The sequence below is a fragment of the Nanorana parkeri genome, unplaced genomic scaffold (assembly GCF_000935625.1).
Source record: "Nanorana parkeri isolate BGI_ZX_2015 unplaced genomic scaffold, ASM93562v1 scaffold573, whole genome shotgun sequence".
Taxonomy (NCBI): domain Eukaryota; kingdom Metazoa; phylum Chordata; class Amphibia; order Anura; family Dicroglossidae; genus Nanorana; species Nanorana parkeri.
Window position 1 is genome coordinate 491,823 of NW_017306841.1, and position 14,896 is coordinate 506,718.

At 41.3% G+C, this 14,896-nt stretch overlaps 1 protein-coding gene across 1 annotated transcript in view; it reads right to left on the bottom strand.

The window, feature by feature from the left end:
• Positions 1–4,747: 4,747 nt before the first annotated feature.
• TMEM88B (transmembrane protein 88B) overlaps positions 4,748–14,896 on the bottom strand; it is an 83,249-nt gene continuing 73,100 nt past the window's right edge. Inside the window, exon 2 of the mRNA XM_018562358.1 lies at positions 4,748–5,143. Within this exon, the coding sequence (XP_018417860.1) occupies positions 4,874–5,143 (270 nt within the window). The 3' untranslated portion in view covers positions 4,748–4,873. The remainder of the gene's footprint in view (positions 5,144–14,896) is intronic.

Consider the following 14,896-nt stretch of genomic DNA (forward strand, 5'->3'; position numbering starts at 1 on the left):
CCATGGGGAACAAAAGTAGCCGCCCTCCAAAAGGAAGGACAGTGTTAGCACCAATTCAGAGATGATTTGAGGATCTACAGCCGAGAGAAACACAAATAAGATAAATTTTTGTTAATAATAAAGGTACTTTAATGCACTTTTAAGATTTAACTCCTGAGTTTAGCGTCACTTTAAGTGAAGATTTCTTACTTAAAACTCAACTGAACTTGAAAGCAGCTAAATATATATCACGTTTATCAAAACAAAAAGTGTAGAAAGTCATACAGTTTGTTTTCATTAAGAAGAAGCCACAGCCTGAGTAGAAAAGCATATCTCCTGCCAGCATGCCAGCTATAGAGAGGGGTCCATGCTTTTTGTGTGGAAGCAGTGGTCTATCTGCAGAGGTCTGACACACTCCTGTTGAGTCAGACCTATAGCTCTACAATCAACAAGGCTCATGCTCGTTGCTGATTGGAATACTACAATAGCAAACTCTCCCCCCTCTCAGGGATAGTGGGTATTTTTGGCGAGGTTGTAGTAGTTCTGGGTAAGGCACAGGTGTCCAGAACAACTTGTCCCTTACAGAGTAACTTCAATTTCAAGCAGAAAGTGGAAAAAAACATTATCCAAATCATCCTTACCATCTTGTCTTGAATTGTATTGTGACTGTAATGTGTTCCTTATATTGTGAAGCGCTGCACAAACTGTTGGCGCTATATAAATCCTGAATACTAATAATAATACTCAGAAGAATTTCTGCCTATGAACACTAAGGCTGTGCAGCATCGCTAAAACATTTGATCAATATGGGTTTCTGAGCAGGATTATCGTCTCTGTCAGGAGAATAAAACTGTCCCAGGAAAATGTTTCTGTGCGCAAAGGTTTTTTTTAATTAATCAGCTTTTTTAAGTGCTAAATGGTAATGATCAGCAACTAGAGCAGAAATCTGTGAACTGCTGGGATTGACAACTTGCCATTTCAATCTATTTTTGTGCTCTGGTGTGTCCTTGATGATATGCGAGGTGAATGGAAACAAGGAATCACTATTCCACTGTAGCCCTGATCTGCTATTTCTAGGTTCAGAGTATTGAAGAAGAACATTTGTACCTCTAGTTCTATTATGAAGACATTTCATAGTTGTAAATAGCCGGCTGACCTGAGATCATGAATGCATTTCCTCTTTTATTGTTTGGTTTACAATGTCTATTACTGAAGCGAGGAATCGTGGCCGGGAGTCTAAAAGCTGAGTAACAGCATGTGAAAGATGATGGATCTATTTTCCTAGAAAAAAAAAAATTCTCAATGTACTATTATCATACTTTAGTGCTTCCTTTGGATGCGCAAGGTTGAATTGTGGAGGAATAGCTTTTGAAATTGCAATTGTACATAACTGGCTTTTGACAATTAACATGAACTAAAACGTAAAAGTGCTCAAGTGCAAACACATGCTTTCAAATGAATTATTGCATCCGTGTGGATCCAAGACGAAAACTGTATATGCCATTTACTTTTGTCCAAGTTGAGGTCAAAGTGAACCTCTTTCTGCCTATGCAAAGTGCGTTAAAGTATATACGTATCTTTCTTTTGCTCTCTGGCTGCTCTATAAGATTTGAGTTGCTTACATAGGACAGAGGTCTCTCTTCTCACAGAAGCATATTACTTGTTCCCCCATACCCAGAATATCTGGGTATTTTCTTTGCTCCAGGCAGGTGACTTCTTCACTTTCCTACAGGAATGAAGTCCTGATTCCAACCTTCTCCAAATTTGCCCACCGCTGCGTTATTAAAGTGACACTAAACTTGGGAGTTAAATCTTAAAAATGCATTCAAGTACCTTTAAGTGACATTACACACTCAGATTTTGTAACATAAAACAATACTGTAATGTGTGCCTTACTGTAATCCATGGTTGTTTCCCGTCTCTTTGCTGCTCTTCCTTTTAAATCTGTATCTGTTCTCATGCTGGGCAGAACTTCTGTTTTGCTGCAGACTGCCTTGTCTCTGGAATGGATACATGGTATCTGTGTGCAGGTTCACAACCTGAGCCAGCACTACAGGAAGAGGCACTCGGCTGCAAAGGGAAGTTCTCCCCCAGCATGAGAAGAGATAAGGATTTAAAAGAGTGATACACAAATAAGATACATTTTTGTTAATTGAATGTATTTTTAAGGTTTAACTCCTGAGTTTAGTGTCACTTTAAGGTTGTGGTTTATGTTTCTTTTGGTACTTTGCTTCCCTCTGATTCAGGCCCCCCAGACCCCTCACATGGGTACCGGCCATACCCCCTGATGGCGATGTTCTATCAAAGGTTGTGACTACGTTAGAATGTCTGACCAGTGACATGGTCACACGTTTTAACGTAATCCCGTCTAGTTTTTCGGCGGTGGAATGTGTGACCGCCAATAGGTGAAGCATTCCAGCGCTTTCCCAGCTGTTCCAGGGCAGATCAGCATCGCAAATCGCATGTGCAGGAGAACCGATCTGCCCTAAAACAGCTGATCGGTCCTGAAATGTCACTTCTCTCCAACTGCGATCTCACATTCCAACGCACTCACAAAGTCGGATAGAAGTGACATTTCAGGACCGATCAGCTGTTTTGGGGCAGATCAGTTCTCCTGCATATGGAATTTTTGGAATTCTTCACCTATTCCACCGCCGAAAAACTGGGCGAGATTACGTTAAAATGTGTGACCACGTCACTGGTCACACAGCCAGGGAGTTTCGATGTGAGCACTGCAGGGGGCTGGGCTTGTGACACACACACACGCCTCCTGTGACTCACCTCCCCTCCCGCTGCCTGTTACTATGGATGTGGCCGGGAGGTGAGTCACAGCACCCGCCCCCTCACTGAGAAGCTCGTCGGCAGTGCGGGCCCCGATGTTCGAACACCGGGACCGTGCACTGCCAAAAAAATCAAGACCGGACCCCACTGAGGCTGTGGGGGAGCCTAGGACCGGACCCCTCTAGGCCCCTACAGCCACAGGCCCCGGTGCCCCGGCGGTAGTTCCGCCGCTGGACATAACATTACTGTTTTCATATATTCAGCCTTGTTGAGGCACGCTAATTTCATCTGGAGAATATTAAAGTTATGTTTAGGTGTATATATATACTGTATGTAACTTTTTTTTAATCTTTCTGTTGTAGCTAATAAGCACAAGTACAAGAAATTAGATGATAGGCTCAATCCACTAGCCCATAACATGTTATTTGCAATAACAATTGTTATTTTCGACCACAGGAACTGTTATTTTCAGCATTTTGTTACTCTCTTTGCAGGAAATAATGGTCATTATGGCAATTATGATCATTAAAGTTTGGTGAATTGAGCCTAATGTCTTCTGGATTATCTGCATCTAGCGGTTCCTTGTAGCGGTGGTTTCACGGTTATGACTGGATATTAAGAGTCTATAGCAGTGGTGGCGAACCTTGGCACTCCAGCTGTTTTGGAACTACAAGTCCCATGAGGCATTGCAAGTCTCTGACAGCCACAGACATAACTCCCAGCGGCAGATACATGTTGGGATTTGTAGTTTTGGCACAGCTGGAGTGCCAAGGTTCGCCACCACTGGTCTATACGCTCACTTCATTAAGCTATAGTCATCGTTATTTTCTATAATGGCTGAAATTAAGTCACATAACTGAAAATAGCAATCATTATGGCAAATACCACTTGGTCATAATTTAGGGAATTATGTGGGAGTCGTATGTGCACATTTCCCAACAATTGCAGATTAAGCAATAATGCAGTGGAAATATATGCTTCTCTATTTATTAATGAGCAAAACTAAAAATAATCCCCAGTATTTACTTTAAGATCATAAAGTCTTTAAAACAGTATAAGCCGACCATAAACGGTTTGTTTGAGTTCCAGTATTTGGCTCAGCATGAGTTTTTTTTTAATATTTGCTCTTGCTGGGGGTCACTGCACAGCTCCCAGTTAACACTCAGCCAAGACACCTGTTCACAATAAATGTAGTTGGTAAGTTCATTAAGGGTTTAGGATATTGATTTAGGATATTGAATGCCAACTCTCTCAAATGTGATACTACTTTTGACTTGAAATGGAAAAAAAAGGGCCTATGTCGAAGGACTTTTGTTAACATCTGATGGGTGTTGCATTGCCAGGAAGTCTATGCAAAAAATACTTGAAGCAAGTGAGATGCAGGACAGAAAGAGGTCAACTGCAGGTAAAATGCACCTGTTAATGAATTACAAATGATCTCGGAAGAATCTTACACTGATGTCAAACTGAAGCCATCGACGCAAACCCTAAAGGTGCACATAGGGGTGCCTACACTTAACTGCAGCAACTTTAATTGCTCCCTGTAAGCTTGAATGCCAGGCTATTTTGAACCACCAAAGCTCCAGAACCTCCCAGTAGAGATAGAGCTTTGGCTGCCCCTTCCATCTCTGTCATTCCTAGGGGCTAATGAAGCAGCTCATCATAGTAATTGGCCAATAGGAATGTGGAGGGAAGCATTGTGCAGAAGGAATTTGCCAGACCTGCCTGACATTCAGGAGTAAAGGGAACAATTAAAGCTGCTACAGAGTTAAGTCAGAACCCCTGTTTGTAAGCTTGTTTTCGATCATTTACTCAGAAAGCTCTGAAGTCACTGGGCAGCCAAGGAACCAGCATTTTCAGAAAGCGTTAACAATGGCAGCCCACCTCTGTCCTAGCATATCATATATTTTACAACAAGTAACCACAAGATATTATGTTACACAAAAGATAAGACTAGTTCACCAGCCAGAGAAAGCAAATGTCTTTCAGATGTATTAACTGGGATGCCGGCAGACTCAAGTTCATTTGACGGTGTTTAATTAAGGATGTAGCTCGTGATGGCACTTCTGCATGGCTGTTAAACAAAAGCTCCTAGGAACGGTCTCACAAATAGCTATACCCAGGCCTTCACATGATTATTCCATTCCCTGACACAGCTACATATACCCCCCTCGTCATACCACCTCCATCGCACCCCTTTGTAGAGAGCTCGTGTGTAAGGCTGAAAGAGCATGAAGAGACGTAAGCGACGTGCCAGACCACAGTAGACTGCCATTGCCAGGACAATGAGAGGGGACATCATGACGAAACCCAGGATTATGAGAGCGGAGGAGCTGTTGTCGTCTAGAAGGGTTTTGCAGTACGAGGCATCTGAGTGAAGAACCTGTGGAACAAGCACATACATTATCTAATTAGAACCATCGAATCTGTAGATACCAACTGTTGGAAATGGAGTTTACAGTGGCCTTCACTAAAAGTATGGTTGCCCTTAAAAGCCGAATTTAAGTCTTGTTTTTGTGCAATGGAGTCAGCCTGCTTATGGAAACAAATATAGAATGTTTTATTTTTTATTGTGTGTGGCTTTTAGGGCTGTGGAAATTAAAGATTAATTTCTCGATTAATCGTTAAACTTTTTGATAGATTAAAATAATTTTGATCGCTAATGAAAACACTCACCTCTTCGCCGGCTTCCGGGAGTCCCGTCGGCGATTCGGTGACGTCACGGACATCGACGTCACCGGACTCCTCCCCCCTTCCCCAGGTGGCTCCGTCCACTAACAAAGGGAAGGGGGGAGGAGTCCGGTGACATCGATGTCCGTGACGGCTAACGAAGGGAAGGGGGAGTAGTCCGGTGACGTCGATGTCCGTGACGTCACCGGACTCCTCCACCCTTTGTTAGCCGACGGAGCCACTTGGGCAAGTGAATTTGCCCAAGAAACTTTCTGCACGAGTGCCAGCCAAGACATTGGCCTATACACATACAGCACAGCAACGAAGTAATAAAATGAACTAGGATCACACTAATCCAGCACGTTATTATTCTGAGTTGCCCCACTCAAACGGCGGCCATATTGAGTGGGGCACGTGAGATTAATAACGTGCTGGATTAGTGTGATCCTAGTTCATTTTATTACTTCATTGCTGTGCTGTATGTGTATAGGCCAATGTCGTTGGATCTGTATGTGCGTTATAATTAATCGAAATTAATAGATTACATTTTTTTTGATTAATCGAACACGAAAATTTTAATCATTACCAGCCCTAGTGGTTTTAGAACTGTAAGAGCTTCCCTGTATCTATAGCACACTGGAGAGCTGCTAAGCAGCATTATTGACTGGTCTGAAGCACTATTCTGAGGGCAGCGGTCTGGCTGTCCAGTGTGCTGCCAGCACAGAGCAGCTTCTTACAGCTCTAACAGCCCACAATTAACCAACAAATGTAATATTCTTTACTTGTTATGCAGCCTGACTCCATAACAAGTAGAAAAAACAAGACTGCAGTTGGACTTTAAAAAATGTCTAAACTCAAGAACAGCAAAATATATGGCAAACGCACTCATCAATTTGTTACCAGTTTTACAGCACGGTGCACATGGAAGGGCTTTAAATAGTAACAAACAAAAAGTTTCCCAGCACACTCACCAGCCAGCATGCAAAAAAACTGCTAAGGTTAAAAACAGAGGTTTAGATACACGTCTTCTACAGAAAATGTGAAAGCTGCACAGCCGCACCAAGGCACCTCTTATAGTGCGGTCCTAACTCTAAACTATGAGAGTCTCCATCTTGGAGCACATGTGGTAAAAGATAAAATTGGGTGCAGGTTTGTCAGGAGGAAGCCCAACCTCCCTTCTTTTCTGCAGAAGATCTGTATCTAAACCTCTGTTTTTAACCTTAGCTGTGAGACAAGTTTTTTTGCATGCTGGCTGGTAAGTGTGCTGGGAAACTTTTTTTTTCAAACTCAAGAACAAACATTTTATGTATTGCAGCTTACCAGCTCTTAGATGTGGTGGCTGAATTTATTTACTTTTTTAATGGATCTATTTTTTTAAAATTTTCACCCACTTCCTGTCCTATGTAGCTATAGAGGAAGCAGCGTTGCCACCCTGGGCAAGTAGTTTGTAGTTTACTGAATAAAGCTTTGAAGAAAGATTACAATGCTTGAGATTTCATCTCAATTAATAGGAAGTGACAAGGACACTATATATATTTTTCAGGCCAAAAATGAAATGTCCTTGGCCTGAAAAAAGGAAACCAAGGTAGCCATCACATCTAAGGCCTATTAGGCTGCAAAATATTAAATTCTTGTTCTTAGGTTTAGATACCCTTTAAGGTAAATTGAGTGGATTATCTTATTTTAGCAGTGTAGTTAGTAGCTCACCCAAGTAGCCATTATTGGAGATCAAATAACAAAGTTCAAAGTAGTGTGATGGCACCTTTGTTTGCTTTGACCTTTGATGAAACTATAGGCCACCATTATTTCTAGTAGCAATACAAAAATAAATTCTGGGGCGGTGGAAGGGACCATTACCATTCCTAGCAATTATGTTCACCTAAGTGGTGTGTCTGTCACCTTGTTTTAGCCTTTATTAGGCTTCTCCCTCTTACTGTCTTATGCCCCCACTTTATAAACAATAGTTTGGCACGCTGCAAGATTTATTTCTACTGAGAAATCAAATACCAGATATTTTATTTCTTTGTGTTGTTTGCGAACAATAAAAAAAATTCCCAGTCATTAAAGTGATAATAATCTGTCACCGTGGAACAGGCAGTCTGAGAATAGCTTGTTTGTGGTAGTTCAAAAGAGGTGACCTTTGAAAAGCACTTAGTGGCTTAGATATTAAACCTTTGCTGGATGTGTAATTTCTCGCATGGCTGCCTGCAAAACTTGTTTAGCTATTGCCTCCCCTATGCCTCTGAGTCAGCACTCCCATCTGCTGACCTTGGGAGATTACCTGAACAAGTGCTACTACTGTACCTAGACTCATCTATGCCACACCACAATTCAGAGTTCATTAAAACTTCATCTGGTTCAAAGAATGTCTATATCTTACCCAATGTGTAGTTATCGAATGTAAGATCTCCACAGTGGTTTTGTTATTTTCTTGTAAAACCTTGTTCAGTAAAAAAGATTGAATTTAAAACCTCATCTGGTTGCAAATTTAGTGTGTGGTCTAAAAACCGGTGAGAACAGTAGAGTGCCATTCAGCATTTTTATAGCAAATTAAATCTGGTAATTGAAGCAATGAGCAGTCAGACTATGGGTTTTATAAACTATTAAAAGTCACCTTCACAAGGCTAAAAGGATCTACATGATATTCAATTTCCCTGAATTCTGGGTGACATAATCGGCACGGTTCTCATTAACAGTGCTAACTAAATTGGAACTCCTGACAGGCAGCTAAAGAAAGTTTAACTACACATACATTTTACCTGTTAGAGGTGGCCTCCAGCCCCCAAAGCCTTGCTCCACAGATCTTTATAGGGCGGCCATGCCTGGTGCCACACAGACTTTGCACAAAAAAGTAACAACTGCTATGCATGTATATTGCTTGTCCTATTCAATCCTATGGCTGTGGCATGCTCACTACTTCCCCTATTTATTCCTTTGCCTGGGATTATACTCCTGTGGAAGCCTGGGGCCACCATGAGTGTGGTCCCAGTCATAGGAATGATTAAATTGAGCAGTATACATGTGCAATAAGGGAAGACCAAGCCGGGATTTGTTGTGCAAAGGCTCTGCTGAGCCACACAGTGAAAATCTATGGAGGGGAGGTAAAGGAAAGTGGTATGTAATTTAAGTGACACTGAGGTCGGGAATTAAATCTTAAAAATGTACTGAAGTACCTTAACTATTAACAAAAATATATCTTATTTGTGTATCAATCAGCTGAAGATCCTCAAATCATCTCTGAATTGGTGCTGACACAATCCTTCCTTCCGGAAGGTGGCCACTTTTGTTCCAAGAAAGGGGGTATATGTTCCCTGGAGCTCTGATATATCAAATGTATCCCTTTTTATAATTGCAACTGGTCATCAAAGTCATGTAACCAAAATTCATACGAACACAAAACAGTAACAGTGGTCCGAGAGAGGAGCACTGCGGGGGGCGGTTACTGAACAGACCGAGACCAATAATCTTATAAAAGTATAAACTTTATTTTGGACACAAAAAATGTCAAAGTACCGCACCAATAACACCGCTTCTCAATAGTTTCATAAAAGAACAACGTTGTTCATAGCACTCATGCATTCATGCATTCATCCTATGGGCCCCACACAATCTACGGCAATTAATATCTTTAAGGTTCAAAGGAGATAATACTCCCAATTCAACACCTGGTTCCTATCGATAGTTGTGCCCCTGCTTGGCGAAGATATCAGATCCAAGGAGATGGATATTGCACATCTACTTTAAGAATATAACTGTGATCAGTTCTTTCTGCAAGTAGTACATCCTAGGATATGGTGGATGCAATCTGTTTATCAGAGTGTTGAAGAGAGGAAGTCTCTATAACTAGTGTAATTTGAGATAATGGCAATCCACTAGGGGCATATATATATGCATCGGCCTCCGTAGATAAACACCTTTCGTTGATCTATTAGTTAGGGAATGTCAATCACATTATTTTTTGGGACTGTTCGAACTTTCCCAATAACAATCAATTCCTCCTGATGTTGGATTTTATTCAAGGGGGAGACCCGTGCGGGACCTATTCGTACATTTATGTTAATCTATGAACTTGTCTCCATGGTTATGTTAAATATAATGAAACAGTGTTCTTTAAAGAGCCGTGGCCCGCGGCAGGCGGAAGCAGCGCTCTTAAATACACTTGCTTTTCCCTGCAGCTACAAATCTGTAATGTCTCTTGATGCTGATATTCACTTTCATTTTTCTCAGTCGGGGGGGAATAATCTATCATCGCGAACATGAATATAAAAGTTAATTACTCCTCTAATCTGAAAAATGTTACAGCTGTCATTAATACATACTGTCAGTGGCACAACTAATGTTTCGCTCTCTAATATTATTTGAAGAGTACAGAGCACTTGATGGCCAAGAACCCGAGAGTAATTAAATTATAGCAGAAAGACAAAAAGAAAAAAGTTTGGACCAGTGAACCTTTTTTTTGTGATTAAGAAGCGTATTTCACATTTTTATTGCCACTACAGGTCAGGAATGATCGACCTTTCGGCAATACATTCCAGCCTCCGCTGGCATATTTGTGAGTTAGGCCAATCCAATCTGATGCACTCTCCTTTCAGGTGCCTGATTCCTTTATAAATGTAAAAAAATAAATGTAAATCATGGTCTGCACAAAAATATTTTCTAATTTATTTTTAACAAAGAGCAAATATTACAGATAAATGTTTAGAAAACAGCTATGCGCTAAACCAGGGGTAGGCAAACGCTGGCCCTCCTGCTGTGGTGAAATTACAATTCCCATCATGCATCTACCTCTGGGATCCATTCCTATGTTTGATCATATGACAAAAAACTTCAATAAATGAAGCTTTTGCTATATTAAAGGACTGGTGTGCTGGTGACATTTGTACAATTTTGCTGACATTCGCGGCACCATCCGCAGTCACTGCGAGCACCCCCCACTAAAAGGGACATATCGGTAAGGAGTGCGACAAGGATAGTACTTATTGCCATTCCTATGGCTGTTAGGGTTGCCACCTTTTCTTCTAACGAAACCCGAACACTCTAGCAACGCACTGAATTTTTTTTTTTTGGGAGAATGAGTCGTGGCTTATTCATATAAAATAGCGCCGTCCATTCATATGTAAATATCACAGTTTAGACTATTTGCAGTGGGGGGGGGCGTGCAGTAGCCCCTATCTTAATTTTGGTTGCCCCTGTCTGCATGACATCTTGTGTCCGGGTTTCAGCTGCCATGAAACCCGAACAGAGCATTCAAAACCCGAACTGTCCGGGTGAATCCTGGACAGGTGGCAACCCTAATGGCTGTCACAGTCTTGCAATGCATCATGGGACTTGTAGTTTTACCACAGACGGAGGTCCAGGGTTTGCCTACCCACAATCTAAACCAGGGGTGGGCAATTCCAGGCCTCTAAATGTGCTTTAATTACAAATTCCAACATGCTCTGCCTCTGGGAGTCATGCCTGTAATTGTCAGTCTTGTAATGGCTCATGGGACTTGCAGCTCCACAACAGCTGGAGGGCCGCAGTTGCCCACCCCTGGTCTAAACAGACTTTAATAGCAGGAGAGATCAGAATTGTTGAATGAGTATTTCAGAGATGGGACCATCTGGCTCAGTTATACACAGGCTGCCAACAAGTATGCAGGAAGCGCTGTATATTCTTATTAAAGAGTCCAGTATGCTTTGCAAAATGAGTGACAAGGATGTATCCTGTATAAAGGATGTGAAAGAAAGAATTAATGAAATTGTTTAAGCATTGTAAAAAAAATCATTTAAAAAAAAAATCAGATATAATAAAAATAAGCAAAACACATTAACATTCCCCTAAATAAAATGTTCCCCTTTATCACCAAAAAGCCCACCTTGCTCCCTTAGAGCAGACCTCGAGACAAAGAGCTAAATACATATTTGAAAAACCAGCCAAAAGATGTTTTATTCTGTTTTGCTGATTCACTGATGTTGCCTATACCCTACACAGCGAGTAATTAATCCCTGGGGATTTGTGCTAGTTTTCAGTCCATAATACTAGCTATCATGTTTAAGCCATAAAGAAGGGGAGGTCTTTGAACCTCCAAAACGTGTTGAATGTTCTGTGTTGTCGTTTATGAACCTATTCCATTATTAAATGTTTTTGGACTCTCATACTCTCTTGTTTGGCACTCTCAATGGGTTGTATACATGTGTTCAATGTTGTAATTCACACACCCCTGCTACACTACACAACCAGACAGATGACAACACTATTTCCTGGTTCAGCACGGCATCCTGCAATGTTACCTCCCTATTTCCTGATGCTCACTAGACAAATAATGAGCATGATCACAACTAGTAAAATGAGCAAATTAGAATCTGTAAAGCTGAACCAATAAATAGTGCATTGCTGTCTCTGCAGTGAGGCAAGAATATGTGAATCATAAGACTGACTGAACATAATTACAAACCCAGATACATATCTATATGTCTGTGAAGGTTCTCATTCATCCAGGTCATGGTATATCTGTAAAAAATAAGTCAAGGCAACTGGACTTGCTGTATTTTTCTTGAAGATGTTTCACTGGTCATCCGACCAGCTTTTTAACTTCAAAATACCTATAGATACCCATAGATTCCTGGCCACTTTTGCCAAATCATTCAAGCCTTTTTTAGTATTTAAAAACTCTTTTTCCTTTTCTGTCAGTTTTTTTTAAACTGTTCCCTTTTTTTTTTTTTTTTTCCCCTCAGGTTGCAGTGCTCTTATACATTCTTTTAGATACTTAGTGGTGGATGTGGATGATATAATTTTGCCTGGTAATCTCCAGCTTGTCAACACAAATAATAAACGTTTTTCATGGTAATAAGTTCACTGTCTCTGAAAACAACGACAGCCTATCTTCCAGGCTGACTTTGTCACAAATTGTTTGTAATGGCTCCACGGATTCCGGATGACTGGGTTTCATATCATCCGAGTGCCACAAATACCATCTCCGCCGTCTTATCATGAAATCGGAGCCGTACATGCTGTATTTTAGTCATTACATCTAAAAGCACAGGAGATGAAAGCACCTGGGAAGCAGAAAGCGGGTTGCGTCCGGAACGTGTGCACAGACTGCCTAATCTGATCAGTATCAACAGGCAAGGTCAGGGGCTCCTCGCTGTTTAACAGGTTCTAAAAGCTCCATTTTAGCTTCTACTTTGCTCATTCTGGAGGAAGAACCTCTATATAAACCTAAACATACAGCATTAGAGATGTCACATCTACTATTATAATGGCATACCACACAAATGTATAAGATGAAAAAGAGGGATATCTTTAAAGAGACACTATCACTTTGTCCTTTGTGCTGGATAGGTAAAGAGGCAGGGTCTCTTTAAAAGTGATCCCATGCCCCTACCGTACGCATTCATACCTTCCCAGTGATTCCCCTCTTCTCCTTCTTCCATCGTAACCGGCACCCTGGTGTTGGAGGATAAAAAAAGGGCACCCCCTCAGGCATGTAACAATGCTCAGGCCTGGCTATTAGCCACCAGACCTGAGCGCTGTCACATAGGAGGAGGTCACATCCTCCTCCATACCCAAAGTACCTTGTATTTTGCTCATTCCAGAGGAAGAACCTAAAACATATAGTACAACATTAAATATATAATTTCTACAACTACAGAGGCATACCACCCACATGAGAAGAAAAAATGGGATACCTTTAAAGTGGCCCTCACGCTGTTCTTTGTGCTGAATGGGTAGGGTGACAGTTCTTTAAGCACTTGCTCACATAACAGCTGCAGTCCTGGGAAGCTGCGAGGGAGTGTGGCTGTGGCTTCCCAGGGTTCCGATCCAATCAGGAAGCTGGGCAGGTGGTGTGCCACCCTAATGCAATAGGCTGTGCGCACCTACTGTATGTTCACTTGCTCATCACAACTCATTTTGGATAACAGCGTGTAATATACTGCATTAGTGTTTGGGGTTTTGACTGTAGGCATTACTATGTTTCCACCGCTTCTCCTTGAAGAACCCGGTTGGGGCAAATAAGTATAATTGATAAAATTTGCCTTCTTTTGGATTAGTTGGGGTATAGAGTTATGTATACACATCCTTTCAATGTAATTATTTCTTTATTTCATTATTTCTTTATTTGTTTGTTTGTTTGTTTGTTAGTTTGTTCAGTTGGCTGAACTTGATGGACATTTGTGTCTTTTTCTGGCAACCTGACCAACTTTGTAAACATTAAAGGACTGTAAGCTCTGAGTGCTTTGCTTTATTTTGTTAATGTTTTCAATAAACTGTTTCATGCTGACTTCTCAAACATTTTCAAGATTTATATAAACTATCACCATTTGAAGGTCTCCTGGGGAAAAGGTAAATAATGGGCTGTTTTTCTGAGAGAAATGCGTCTGCATGTGCAGCTCCAGCTGACTTTTCGCATTCAGCAGATGTTAATGTGTTTTGCTGTTTAGTCAGTGATGGGACATCGTGATGCAAATACACCTTCCGAGCTATTTCTGCTGCCATCATAAACATCTTTCCTCTAATTAGAAAAGGTCAAGGTTGTAGCTCTTCATGCTTAAAGTACTTTCATTTTCAAAGCTGGCTAGGACATGTTTGCTTCAAGGTTTATTAGCTGAAAATCACCCGCTGAGCTCCTGGTCAGCCTAGGTTATGATAAATTCAGCTATGCTTGATTAATGGTGTTTAAAGCCCATCTATGGGCAAATCTGGGAATCCCCCCATTTGTCCCACCTACCTACTACCAATGAAAAAACCCTAAAAACGTTATCAGTGCTTTTTTACTCACCTGAATATACTATCACATCACTTTCCTTGGTGCCTCTTCCAGGAATGACGACCAGTGATCCTTTGGACCCATTGTTGACTGGTCTTGTCACCACTTCTTAACTAATGTTACCACTCTGGCCAATGAGGTTCTTAGCACCCTGTGAGGACCCCACTGATGAGCCCAATGAGAGTGTCCAAGGCACTGACCTAAGCACTCACAGAAGGACTTTTCCTCTCTGTAGTGAAATGGTGAGAAGATTTGGGACCTGTTGCATCACTTGACCAGGGATTAAGGGAAATACTTAGGCCAGGCTGGTGACCTGACTTTTCTCTTTTGCAGCTAAATAATAAAGCTATGACTAAGCAGCATCCCTTTGCTCTCTCCAGTTGTCAGCATGTTCCTTGTCAGCACATGTGCATGTAGGATGCTGGATTGGCTCCCAGTTCTCTCCCCATTCAAAGTCTAAGTGTTGCAGTACAGGGGATTATGAAAGGCTGATACAAATTTAAATATTGGTGCTTATATCCTTTGAATTTGAAAAAGGAATTATTTTTAACAGCACAAAACTATATTACCGGTAATATTGTTTTTTTTTCTACATGCTTGGAGTTTAACATAAAATTGTCAGCCATACAGCAATCAGTACTGTCATTAATTTGCAGGTATTTATAGCTCATTTCTGGCTAGAGATTACCCCCCCCCCCCCCCCCCCACCCACAAAAG